We start from the raw sequence: 12,648 nt of genomic DNA on the forward strand, positions 1-12,648 counted from the left end.
TTCGTTATATATACAAACGCGCGTGTTAGGGCTGCCCTGCGTAGGCGTGGGCACGGCCGCATACGCGGTCCCGGGGCGAAACTGATTCCAAATTTCACTGCAAAGTGCACATATTCAATATTACGCCCACATAGGCAAGGCAAGGCCAAACCCTGACAGAGTAGACGATTATATATCAGCATTAAATGGCCTTCAGAGGCGGCAGAGGCGGTGGTGGTGCCGGTCGTGACGGTGGACGACCGTCATTCTTCAGTTTAGACATCAAGCCAGACTTTACACCTACAGAGCTCTATCCGGTAAGGAGGCAAAAAAAAACAAAAATGCAATGACTTAGCTCATGATCTGGGACTGACTTTAATGGTGGTGACAGAAATTTTCGCAACCGATTCAAGCGAGCCTGACGGAGTATGAACGGCGGTGCGTGAGCCAGTTTTTGCAATATCAACTTGACGTGCGGGACTCGGCATTTTACGTGACCGAACGTAAGAAAGGCGTGGTCGAGTACGAAGGCGGGATTAACGATGGCATTAAACGCTATTCCGACCGTCATCTTAAAAAGCGCAGGGTTGGCAAGACAGTGACCGATCATCCGTACCGTGAGTTCAAACTTTCTACTCAGGCCCGCAACGTGCTAACAATTCTTTTTTTTTCAGTGATGGAGTTTTTCCCTGCAGAGTTGCACGGTGCTCTTGGAGTAGCTTCTTCGTCATCGTCATCAAACAAGCCGAAGCGGCGGCGTCTTGACCTGGCGCAGTTCAAGGCATCACTTGAACAGGCTGAAGACGATGTAAATGAAAACGAAGAGAACGGCCCGGTCGGATTGAATGAAGAAGAAGAGGATGAACTCGAGGGTAATGACGATGAAGATGAGGAAGACGACTTTGACGAAGATGAGGAAGGTGATTACAACGCCGAACGATATTTTGATGACGGCGAAGAAGACTACGACGACGGCGGTGATGATGAAGCCGCTTACTAAATCACCAAGTGATTGCATTTTTTTGACTGTACATTTTTTTTGTCACGGGCGTTTCACGGATTTAGTTTCTTTTTTAAAAAAGTTCTTGTTTCATTCTGCGATGTTATTCTACGTGCAGGTAACCCTTCTCGATAAGCTGTGCTTCGGTCCATTTATACAGCTCATCAGCAGCTGGTTCATTAACCTTGCTGGACGGCTTGCCCTTTTTGGCAATCGGAACATAATACTCGCCGTTATCGGCAAGCGTAACGTGCGGACTGGCGGCGCAGAATATGCTTGTTAACGCGCCGTCTTCGAGGCTGATGCCGCCCAACCAACTAGCTTGCCTGCGCATGAATTGTAAAACGTACTTGGCCTTGCCAAAAAAATAAGTGCTCTCGTTAAAATTATCGTACAACCCGGTGTCGAAAATGGCACCGGGGTGGACCGCGACCGAGATTATGGTCGGATAAAGCTTGGCGAATGATTTTGTGAACAAGATGAGCGCCAACTTGGACTGCCCGTACCTGCGTGATCGGGTGATGATGTCAAACCCCCAGGCAGATTTGAAGTTCGAATCGTTGTACCAGAATCCGGACGAAAATGTGTGACCCAACGACGACACGTTAATCACCCGCGGAGCCGGGGCCGCCAACAGATTGGGCAAGAGCAATCGGGTTAGAAGATATGGAGCAACGTAATTGATTTGCAGCGTTGACTCGTAGTCATCACTAGTCTCGGCATAGCTAGGAATCATGGTGCCGGCATTGTTTAACAGAATGCTAGGCCCGATTAAAACAAAGAAAGAACGAACGAACGAACAAACAAACAAGCAACCAAACCAAAAGAATTGAATGATAATACTTACTCGAGCTTTTGCTCATTAGATTTGAACTTCTCTGCCGCACTGACCACAGATTTCAAGTCAAAAAAATCAGCTTCTATAATGTGAATGTCAACGTCTTGCTTGTCGTAATTGAGCTCGTTAGCAATATCAGCAACAAGAGCTGCTGACTTTGTTGGATTTCTTGCCAACACGTAGACTCTGGCTCCGAGTCTTATGAATTCGCGCACAGCAATCTTGCCAATGCCACTGGTTCCACCTGTGACTAAAATTGTTGGCTTGGCCTCGTATGGCTTTAAAGAATCTAATGAAAATACCATTGTTGTTTTTCTTGTTGTCAGCCGTGATAAAAGAATCTCACAAGGTCGGATGTCGAGTTTTTATGTTGGAGTCGGGTTTGGGGTTCGAGGCCAGTACCCCGATAAGGCTGCGGCACCGAACCGCCAACCTCGTAAGCACCCAAGATATGCAATTATCCACTGGCATTTACTCATAACCAATGTCACTGGTATCGCAAATCACTTCAGACGTTGTTCTAAGCAGGCAAGGTGTCGAGGATGCATACAAGCGAATCGTGCCGCATGTGAAGCGCACGCCGGTGCTAACCAATGCTTCACTGTCAGCACTGGCAACTGGTCATGAACATGCACAACCAACGACTTTGTATTTCAAATGTGAGAATTTTCAAAAAGGCGGTGCTTTTAAAATCAGAGGTGCCACGCATGCGTTGTCGAAATTGAGTCCAGATCAGTTGCAACACGGCGTGATTACGCATTCGTCAGGAAATCATGCTCAGGCGTTGTCAATTGCGGCCAGGGAGAAGAACTGCAAGGCCTACATTGTTATGGTGAGATTTATTTATTTATTTTTTTTTTTGTGTAAATGAAGGAAAAGAAAGAATTGGCTGACATGTGCACGATGAACTATGTCGAAGCCGTCTAATTCTGCAAAACCAAAAGTGGCAGCCACGAAAGGGTATGGCGGGGAAGTTCATTTCTCGGGACCAAGTGCGCAAGAACGTGAAGCCGTGACTGCAACCATTCAGGCACGGACAGGTGCCAATTTAATACCGCCTTATGATCATGCGGATATCATTTTAGGACAGGGAACGGTCGTGCTTGAATTGCTAGAACAAACCGCCGACAGTGGCGGTTTGGATGCGATTATCGTGCCCGTGGGCGGCGGCGGTCTACTGGCCGGGTCGGCACTGGCAGCTCAAGGATCAGGCGTGCGCGTGTTTGGAGCCGAGCCAGAGTTAGCTGATGACTGTTACCGCGGCTTGCAAGTCGGTAAGCGGATCGTGACTTCGAACACGGCTACCGTGGCCGATGGCCTGCGAACGCCGGTGGGCACGATAAACTTCCCAATCATTCAACGTCATGTCGACAAGGTCTTTACGGTTTCGGAGCAAGAAATTATTAACGCTATGAGGCTTGTGTGGGAGCGGCTTAAGATCGTAATTGAGCCATCATCGGCAGTGGTAGTCGCCGTCGTGTTATCTCAGAAGTGGAAGGATGAAGGTGTTAAGGGCAAGGTTGGACTAGTAATCAGTGGTGGAAACGTGGATTTGAGCACGGTGGGTGAGTTGTTTACGCGACTTCCAAAGGAGTAGAATATAGAAATATGTTACATGTTTAAACTTATGTACTATATACGATGTTGCAAAAAAAGAAAGCGTACGTGATTTTAGGTCATGAAACAGGTTTGATCATAATGGTCCATGTCATCAAGCATTTCTTCGGCAGTAACAAAAAATTCTGACAAAGATCCTAGCGTGCATGCGCTTATGCTGGCGGGAAGAATAAATACCACGAGATCAATAAGCGACGTCGGCAGCTGCATTTTTATTTTGGTTTAGTCGGATATAGGTAAATGTAAACAACCAACTATGTATAAGCTTTCTGTGTGATATGTGTTTATGAGACAAGATTGAAAACAAACCGTGTGACGGCGGTGTGATTAAAATTTGGAAAGGTGTGAACAGAAATTTAAGCGGGAGAGTCGGCTTAGATTGAATCAAAACAAACAAAACCAAGGGCGGCGGGGTGATGAAATGGCGAACCAACAATAAACCACGACAACCATTTAAAAAAAAAAACCAAAAAAGTTTACAAAAAAACTCGCAAGGTTTTATGCAATGTAATATTTGAATTTTTAAATTACATGGCAAATCAGCTTGTCCATCAATTATTGAAGCACACCGAGGATAGGTGAATATGCAGGTTCGGTTTGTTTTGATTTTTAGAGTTTTTTGATTTGCGTTCCTCGGAGCGCCGCATCTGATGCGGCGTGGTTGTCACGTTGTGTTGTGCCCAGGTCACGATTATCGTTATCTCGACGGCTCGTTCAGAACGTGTTCATCATGGAGCGGATTTGTGTTTGCATTCTGTGTAATGTATGTCGCATTATTCTGGGTCTTACATGTGAACCTTGCTACGACTGGCCAATATAATATGTTTTGAGCCTCGAGCTCGCAGACGTTCCTGCTTCCTTACTGATGAGCGAAGTGAAAGCGACAAGCAACAGCGCAAAACAAAACAAAACAAAACAAAACAGAACAACGACTATAGAAATAAAAACAGTAAACAAATGTGGTTCGTGCTTTTATTTCAATATAAGTAATATATATATATAAACAATCAAGTCACGCCGCAAATCAGCCTTCGTATATTAATTATTTTTCTTGCGCGGCCAGTTAATTACGAACTTTAAATTCTCACCGTTGTTTTTCCGTGAAAAATCAAGTTCCCAACAACACTTTACATTCCAATTACAGACTTGTTGCCTTTCCAACTTTTTGTTTTCTGTTTTGTTTGTTTTTGTTGTTTTTCACGTCGTTTCATGGAACTTGGCTTTTAACATCTTCTGGCCATGCTTTATGCTAGGCGTTCACCGTACTTTACCTCCGTTTTCGCAACCATTGTTGCCGTGCTTTTGGTGGCCACACGCCAGGCTCAAGCCGATAACGTGCTTACATACTGTTCGAGTCAAAATACCGGCAGCAGTTTCGATGCAGGTTCGTTTGCTAATTTTTAAACAAAAAAAATATAGATAGATAGATAGATAGATAGATAGACATCAATGCTAACGAGTGACGTTTTTTTTTGTCATTGAAATATAGTGACGAATACATGGCAATCGTACGGATCATGTTCAGAAACTTGTTCCGGATCTTATGCGTTTGCGATTTTGCTCGATAATGATTGCTGGTGCTCGGACACGGCACCTGGGTTGACCACGGAATTGTCCTTGTGTTCGACTGATGGTTGCCCGGGATACCCATCTGATCCCTGCGGTGATGCCGACCTTGGATTGTACGGGTACATTCAACTAGGCACTCCTACTGGAACTGCGTCTGCTAGTTTTTCTCACTCAACTTCTTTCTCGTCTACCGTATTTTCCCAGCGATCAAGCGACAGCTCATCAACAGTTTCATCATCTTCATCATCATCCTCAGCATCTTCAGCATCGTCATCATCTTCAGCATCGTCATCATCTTCAGCATCGTCATCATCTTCATCATCACAATCTAGCGAGCAATCTTCTACCACGGAATCGTTTTCGGGCTCATCTTCGCTGTCTTCAACAGCTACCAACACACCATTAGTCACGGTCATAACTATTGCCGGCCCCACAAAGACCTTAATAATCACGCAAACATCCTCATCACCATCCACAGTATCTTCCACAGTATCATCCGTAGAGCAACAATCTTCAACCGCATCTAGCAACGGCAATAGTAGTGACAGCGATAGCAACGACAATGACAATAGTAATTCATCGTCCGCAAAGTCCAACACCTCATTTTGGCACAGCAAGGGCAAGATCGCAGGCACGTTTGTCGTGGTTGGCGTGGTCTGTCTTATCTTGGTGTTTCTCATCATTTTTGCCTGCCTTCGCCGCAGACGGAAGCAATCTTCAGAGAAAGGACGTCATGATAGTTTTGTGCCGCCGGTTGGCATAGCATCCTCTGGTCGTAGAGGTAGCGTGTTTGGCTTTGGTAATGCTGGCTCTGGCGGTGCCGGTGGACCAGGAGGAGCAGGCGGCGGCAAAAACGGAAGGGCAACATCAAATTCATCACAGACGCCATCGCTTGAAAACGACAAGGTCGCGGTTACTGTCGCTGGTTCATACGGTGCTCCGCCACCTGATTTACACCCTTTCAAGGTCGACCAACGAATCGATCCGGGCACAATGTACGTCCAATATCATGATAATTATTCTCGGGGCAGCTTGCGGGATGAGTTTGACTACTCTAGACGAGTTTTAAAAATTCTCAACCCAGATGATGAATGAACCATATTTAATTTATTTATTTATTTTATATATATATATATATATATTTATTTTTTGCTTTTATGATCAACATCTTTAAATTTTTATTTTTTTTTCTTACTTTTTATTTATTTTAATTGGTTTCGATTATTTTTGTAAAATAGATTTTATAGTTTTTTTTCGGTGATATCCAGGAAACAAGCAAATGTTAAAAAATGATGTTATGATATAGATAATTAACTAATATTTAACTATATATATACGACTGTTAATATTAACTAAAAAAAAAATAAATAAATAAACGAGCTATATAATACACTAAATTCTAATCCGAGGCGAAAAAAAAAAAAAAAAAAATAGAAACTTCAACGAGGTTCGACGGCTTATTCCCATTCGACTGTGGCAGGAGGTTTCGACGTGACGTCGTAAACAACACGAGCAACGCCAGGAACTTCATTAACAATCCGGCTGGACACGGTTTTCAAAAACTTGGCATCGAACGAAAACCAATCGGCAGTCATGAAATCAACCGTCTCGATCGCTCGCAAAGCAATCACTTGCTCGTACGTACGTTGATCACCCATGACTCCAACAGATTTGACCGGTAACAGGCAAGCAAACGCCTGTGAGATTTGGTTGTATAATCCGGCCTTGCGGATTTCTTCAATAAAAATGTAATCAGCCTTACGAGCAATCTCGACTTGCGACGGTGTTACCTCACCAAGAACACGGATGGCGATGCCGGGACCGGGGAAAGGATGCCTCCACACAAGTTCATCTGAAATGCCAAGAAGGGTTCCGAGCGCGCGAACTTCGTCCTTGAATAGTTCTCGCAAAGGTTCGATCAACTTGAGCTTCATGTTTTCAAGCAAGCCTCCGACGTTATGATGAGTCTTGATGGTCTGCGACGGGCCCTTGAACGAGATTGATTCAATCACATCAGGGTATAACGTGCCTTGCAAAAGGTATTCAATCTTACCACCGGATTCGGCGTCCAGCTTGGCGGATTCTTCTTCAAAAATTTCAATAAACGTGTGGCCAATGATCTTGCGCTTGCGCTCCGGATCAGTCACGCCCTTGAGCTTGCCCAGAAAAATGTCGGACGCGTCGATGACCTTAAGGTTGATTCCCAAGTGCGTGGTTAGAGTGTCATACACTTGCTCTGCCTCGTTTAATCTCATGACACCGTTATCAACAAAAATGGCATGAAACCGGTCACCGATGGCTTCCTTCAACAACTTGGCAGCCACGGTGGAGTCAACGCCACCGGACACGGCACCGATAACTTCACCGGTCGGGCCGACCAGCTTGCGAATACGTTCAATCTCGGTATCGATAAAGTTTGCCATGGTCCAGTTCTGATTGGCCTCACAAACCTTGACCGCAAAGTTGTAAAAAAGTTTCGTGCCTTGCTTGGTATGCGTGACTTCAGGATGGAATTGGATGCCAAACACCGGCTTGGACTCATGCGCGACCGCGGCAAACGGCGCGTTGCTGGTGGTTGCAATGACATGAAAGTTTGGTGGCAACTCGGTCAACTTGTCACCGTGAGACATCCAAACCTGAAAATCGTCAATGCCTTCAAACAAGTCGTGATGATGTTCGACATGTAACGTGGCATGGCCATATTCACGCTTATCCGAGCCATGCACCTTGCCGCCATGCGACCAAGCAAGCTCTTGCAATCCGTAACAGATTCCCAAAATTGGCACGCCCAGTTCAAACACGGCCGGGTCAGCGTGCGGGGCATCGCTTGCGTACACCGAGTATGGTGATCCAGATAAAATCACGCCCTTGGGTTTCCATGTCAATTCAGAAATTTTTTGAGTGCACGGAAGCATCTCAGCATAGATATTGAGCTCACGAAGACGGCGAGTAATCAAATGTGAATACTGGGAGCCGAAATCAAGAACCAAAATGGTATCGAAGATGCGGGAGACCTTTTAAATTTTTGCAAAACGTCAGTGTCGGCTAATTCATAAACCCGTCTCAAATGAAACCATAGACACAAACAAAACACTCATACCTCAACGACCTCCGTCGTAACATTTTCTGTACTTCCAGACATTATTTTTTTTTTTTGGTACGTTGTGTCGTAATGTGAGAGTCTCGGGTTTCGATGAATTTTTTTTTTTTGCTCCCAACGATTCATGCGGCGCACATCCAGTGTAGTCACCCCAATTTAATTGGAGTGACATCTACGCGCCAAAGTAACAGCACAATAACTAAACTAAATTGATTCCAAGCTCGATATCAGCTGGACCAAGGATTGTGATCCATGTTTGACTCCAATTTTCAGTAGTAGACTGGCCGGAAGTAGTTATAAGGGTACTCAATTATATCAGAAGATTATTTGCAAAAGGCTTGATTTGTTCAAAACATTCACCGAACCGTGTCGGGGTCGGAGCGATCCATTCGATAGCGTTCACGAGCCAATGACAGCTTCCGGATCCCGAGCAAGCGCTAGCAACAGCACCAGTAACAATCTTGTTGACTGGACTGCATCAACCCAACTAGATTCTTCTTTTTTGCAAACCACGTTTTCAAAGACAAATTCAAACTTGATCAAGTTATCTAAAACCGTGGCTGCCACGTCGTCAGCGTTGGCTTCCGGCACCGGCGTGAACCTGAACGCCGATCTCGTGTCTTCTTCAGCATCGTACCGAAACATGATTAATGACATGGCTCCGGTAATACGAAAGCCCGGCGTACGACAACGGTTGTTTGATTTTAATGTTTCCAAAACCGAAATCAAGCCGGTGATGGCGACCGCAGCTGCCGCAAGCGAGCTCATGATAATTTCAAAAGAAATGCTTGCTGACATTCCTGAGGGGAAAATCTCATTTTCACTTTTGCAAGGTTTTAAGGCAACATTGCCTGAAGGTTCAGATGGAGTCAGCAATCCACTTGTCAAGACTGGCAGTAAAAAATTATTATCACAAGAACAACAACAACAACAACAACAGTCAAGCCATGCACAAGCTGAAGATGTCATGGGTATTCAAAAATTGGAAAAAGACAAGAAGGATAACGTTCGGAAAATACAAAGACTAGATGTTCGGAAAGTGAGAACTTGACAATTGTTTTTTTTTTAAAAAAAATTGTTAGTTTCTAATAATACCTCATAGGCTGTTGTACTGCAAGGCATAAAGGAGATTGAAGCCCGAATTGAGCAACTGAATGCTTTCAAGGAACGACAACTTGAACGTTTAAAAAAATTTGAGGACCAAGAATTGGAATTGGAAGACAAGAGCAAGTATTTTTGTCAAAGCAAGAAGGTGTAATTTTGGCTAATCAAACTTATGAATCCTGTAGTACAAGTTCTTGATTACAAAATCGAATTACTCCAAGAAGAAGAATTAGAAGACCAATCCATAGCAAATGGCACTTCAGATACGGAGTCAATTTCGGTTATTGGATTGGGAGATTCAATCGATCAATACGACAATGACGGTTCGGTTTTGGGAGACGAATCAGAATTAGCCAGTCAGAATATAAATTATATTCAACCACCAAACCAAACCAATTTAAAACAACGGGGTGATGGAAAACACGATTATGCAGACAATTATAATAATGGAGATTATGAGGATGACGACGAAGATGAAGATGATGAAGCATTTGCGCAGGACATGACGGCGTCGATGAGAGAGGCTTGGGTATCTTCATTTCTGGAATGGGAGAAAATGACAGGGAGTTAAGTTTTTTTTTTTATTCATTATTTTTATAAGATTTCTTACTTGTCATCCAAAAATAAAATAATTGTGCATATAAATCTTTTGAATACAAAAAAAGTAATTACTATTTAATTTATGTTCTTTTTACTGTTTTTCCGTTTCTTCTTCATTGCGGCGGTACGGCAAACAAGCTGCCAATCTCTTCAACAAATTCAGTAAAATTTTTAGCATCAATCAACATGAGCTGACCCTGAGGTGAAATACCATAATCTTGAAAAGTTCGTTTTGAATCTGCTTCTTGACCTTGCTTTGTAAATTTGTATTGCAAATAATATTCTGACCTTCGTTGAATGATTTCATCTTCAGCATGGAAATAAAAAATTTCTTTACTTTGCTTGGCAGATTTTTTTTTTTTTTTTGGTTGCTCGTCCTCGTCATCGAGTTTGGATGCAATCTCGGTAAAAGATTTTGAAATGATCAGGTAATAATCAAACTTGAACGGTTCATCATTTTCGATCGCGCGTTGCATTTCGTCAACAAGCATTTTGTACATTGGTGGTACAACTTCGATTGGCATGTTGATCAACCGCTCGCTAAAAATGATTCCCGTCTTTGTCGTCGTGGCATCGTCGCCTAACAGGGCTCTGAGCTTTGTGTTGAACGCTTCGGATTTCTTGGTCTTGTTAAACAAATAATCCCTGACTTGCTGAATTGGTTGCTTGTTTATATTAGCATTGACATTAATCACGCTTAAAAACGCAAACGGATCACTTTCAATGCCGTCGGTCTTGACGGTCGATCCAATACTGGATTGTGATAATATCAGGTCCGCCAAAGCTGATAAATCAAACAACGTGTTATCAGCATCAAACGTTTGTCTGAGTAAATTTTTATAAGCTTGAAAATCTATATCGGGTCGGGGATCAAAAAAATCAAAATCAACATTCACAATTTCTTCATCATCACCAGATTCTTGATTCTAAAAAAAAAAGATTTTTTCAAGTTAGCTTTGCTTTCCCTTTGCGTTCCCATTTCCATTTCGTAGTTTGAAAAAAAAACCAATTATCAAACTAACCTCTTCTTCTGAATTAACAGGTGCAGGATCTCGTTTTTGTTCATCTTTACGTTTCGCCATGGTTGATTATGTCTACCTTTCTGTCTCTTTTTAGAAAAAATAATATATACGGAATACCCTAACCTGCTATTTTTTTTTAATAAAAATGTAATTCAGGGGCAGGCCTTTTTCGACTTCAAATAACGAGATGCATGTCATGAGTGCAAGATCTCATGTCACTATCTGCTAAGCATGTTGATTGCCAGTCAAATTTGACAAAAAGTGAAAATGTATAACAAGCATTACATATATATTTTTTGCACAATTTGATTTGCTCGGGTGAGGACGTGATTGTTGCGATGCCATATTTCCAACATGCAATATAGATTTGAGACGCGTTTTATATAATAATTTTCACTACTATTGGCAATTCAATGTCAATAACGCAGATTGTTATGACACTGGTTTTTATAATAAACAGAAAATCTAAACCATTCATGCAGAAGTGAGGTTCAATAGTGCGTCCCTGAGGCCCCATCAAACGAAATTGGCATGACCACGACGAGCGCTTCATCTAACGCAAGCCATTTCAATCTTTGAATTCAAGTATCATTTTCACTATGCATTTGAAAATAGGCATGCACCCCGACTTTGACCCCACAATCTCCTTGGAACGGGAACGATGTTGGCTCAAATGAAGGATCGTGTAGTGATTGTCTACATTGCTTGTTTTGTCATGTCCCAAGTAGCTTGAACCTTCCATCCTATTGTATTTAGTAATGACTTTAATACTTCGGACCGTCTGTTCGTGGACGTGACTTTGCATCGCAAATAGCAATTTCCTTTAAAAAGGTCACGTGCGCGATATGTTTTCGATGCGATAACAGCATATTACGTATGTTGTCAGTCACATGCAACCCGCAACTTTTGTCATAGGAAACCACACAGTTGTCTTTTTTTTTTTTAATTGACAGGGGGGGTGGTTTATTGGCTTATTAGGTATGGCACGGCGCAATTTGTTGAATGCCGGTATCCAGTTAAACCTGGCTAGTTCGTCCATTGCCCGGACCGGAGCGGATCCGTTCCGACGGTTCATGTATCGTCGGCCGAGAACGTTTGCCGTTTCTGCAAAATCTAGGGCGTTGGATAATAATTCAAATAATCAACAATTTATTCGTTGGCCGGATAAGAGCCATCCGAATCCGTACGACGTGTTTCAATTATCACCGGCCAGTTTTACTCGCCAGGAACTCAAGCGGAGGTATTACATTCTCGTGAAGCAGTACCACCCGGACATGGCGGCATCAACTGCAACAACTGCAACTGCAAGCACGTATGAATCAGCACAAGCAGAGAAGATCATGGCCGCCAGGTTTAATCGGATAGTAGACGCCTACAATATTCTTAGTAATCCGGACAACAAGCAGCAGTACGACCTTGACGGCCGCAATTGGCCGTACACGGACATCACGTCTCGACCAGGAGCGCGTACCATTTACGAAAAATATGGCTACACTCGTGAAGAATGGGAATATTTCAAGAACTTCAGTGCCGAACGCGCCTACGCTTCCGGTGGAGGGTATAACCGTCACGACCCGCCGCCGCCGCCGCCTCCCAAGCCTCGACCGATCGATCACAAGGCCAACGTGCGAGTGCTCATGTACATCATCGCGTTCACATGCGTGGGCACGTACCTGCAATCGCTGCGGTTCCTGTCCTGGTCCGAGAAGTACGACGCGCACGTGCGCCGCCTGCACGAGCAATCCAACGACGCCTTGATGGCCACGAATTATTACAGCAAGCTGAGCGGCGTGGAAGACGTGTCGGATCGCACGTTGAT

General features: G+C 43.7%; 8 protein-coding genes across 8 annotated transcripts; 5 read left to right on the forward strand and 3 right to left on the reverse strand.

The window, feature by feature from the left end:
• Positions 1 to 185: 185 nt before the first annotated feature.
• V1514DRAFT_274242 (DNA-directed RNA polymerase III, subunit Rpc31) lies at positions 186 to 979 on the forward strand (the record flags this gene model as incomplete). Its single annotated transcript, XM_066924848.1, has 3 exons — positions 186 to 296; positions 371 to 596; positions 654 to 979. The coding sequence occupies 3 exons, from the start codon at positions 186 to 188 to the stop codon at positions 977 to 979; spliced, it is 663 nt and encodes a 220-aa protein (XP_066786073.1).
• An 82-nt stretch (positions 980 to 1,061) lies between these two features.
• Positions 1,062 to 2,139, reverse strand: V1514DRAFT_287300 (uncharacterized protein). Its single transcript, XM_066925217.1, has 2 exons — positions 1,827 to 2,139; positions 1,062 to 1,740 (listed from the first exon to the last, which is right to left on the reverse strand). Exons 1-2 carry the CDS (start codon positions 2,120 to 2,122, stop codon positions 1,083 to 1,085), a joined length of 954 nt encoding a protein of 317 aa, XP_066786074.1. The 5' UTR covers positions 2,123 to 2,139; the 3' UTR covers positions 1,062 to 1,082.
• V1514DRAFT_1740 (tryptophan synthase beta subunit-like PLP-dependent enzyme) lies at positions 2,009 to 3,825 on the forward strand. The gene is made up of 4 exons (XM_066924578.1): positions 2,009 to 2,649; positions 2,737 to 3,478; positions 3,576 to 3,676; positions 3,731 to 3,825. The coding sequence occupies exons 1-2, from the start codon at positions 2,302 to 2,304 to the stop codon at positions 3,412 to 3,414; spliced, it is 1,026 nt and encodes a 341-aa protein (XP_066786075.1). The 5' UTR covers positions 2,009 to 2,301; the 3' UTR covers positions 3,415 to 3,478; positions 3,576 to 3,676; positions 3,731 to 3,825.
• Positions 3,826 to 4,469: 644 nt separating this feature from the next.
• On the forward strand, positions 4,470 to 6,279 carry V1514DRAFT_1647 (uncharacterized protein). The gene is made up of 2 exons (XM_066924540.1): positions 4,470 to 4,818; positions 4,924 to 6,279. Exons 1-2 carry the CDS (start codon positions 4,674 to 4,676, stop codon positions 6,096 to 6,098), a joined length of 1,320 nt encoding a protein of 439 aa, XP_066786076.1. The 5' UTR covers positions 4,470 to 4,673; the 3' UTR covers positions 6,099 to 6,279.
• An 18-nt stretch (positions 6,280 to 6,297) lies between these two features.
• On the reverse strand, positions 6,298 to 8,171 carry V1514DRAFT_300424 (class I glutamine amidotransferase-like protein). The gene is made up of 2 exons (XM_066925529.1): positions 8,104 to 8,171; positions 6,298 to 8,017 (listed from the first exon to the last, which is right to left on the reverse strand). The coding sequence occupies exons 1-2, from the start codon at positions 8,143 to 8,145 to the stop codon at positions 6,461 to 6,463; spliced, it is 1,599 nt and encodes a 532-aa protein (XP_066786077.1). The 5' UTR covers positions 8,146 to 8,171; the 3' UTR covers positions 6,298 to 6,460.
• Positions 8,172 to 8,333: 162 nt separating this feature from the next.
• Positions 8,334 to 9,881, forward strand: V1514DRAFT_323204 (uncharacterized protein). Its single transcript, XM_066926197.1, has 3 exons — positions 8,334 to 9,142; positions 9,206 to 9,329; positions 9,393 to 9,881. The coding sequence occupies exons 1-3, from the start codon at positions 8,513 to 8,515 to the stop codon at positions 9,776 to 9,778; spliced, it is 1,140 nt and encodes a 379-aa protein (XP_066786078.1). The 5' UTR covers positions 8,334 to 8,512; the 3' UTR covers positions 9,779 to 9,881.
• Positions 9,825 to 10,898, reverse strand: V1514DRAFT_323207 (p21-C-terminal region-binding protein-domain-containing protein). Its single transcript, XM_066926198.1, has 2 exons — positions 10,830 to 10,898; positions 9,825 to 10,733 (listed from the first exon to the last, which is right to left on the reverse strand). The coding sequence occupies exons 1-2, from the start codon at positions 10,887 to 10,889 to the stop codon at positions 9,921 to 9,923; spliced, it is 873 nt and encodes a 290-aa protein (XP_066786079.1). The 5' UTR covers positions 10,890 to 10,898; the 3' UTR covers positions 9,825 to 9,920.
• A 1,064-nt stretch (positions 10,899 to 11,962) lies between these two features.
• V1514DRAFT_261962 (uncharacterized protein) lies at positions 11,963 to 12,637 on the forward strand (the record flags this gene model as incomplete). The annotated part of the gene is made up of 1 exon (XM_066924773.1): positions 11,963 to 12,637. A coding segment is annotated over one exon (675 nt), but the record flags the coding sequence as incomplete, so codon positions are not given.
• Positions 12,638 to 12,648: the final 11 nt, after the last annotated feature.

The sequence above is a fragment of the Lipomyces japonicus genome (genome assembly GCF_038497905.1).
Source record: "Lipomyces japonicus strain CBS 7319 unplaced genomic scaffold V1514scaffold_1, whole genome shotgun sequence".
Lineage (NCBI taxonomy): Eukaryota > Fungi > Ascomycota > Lipomycetes > Lipomycetales > Lipomycetaceae > Lipomyces > Lipomyces japonicus.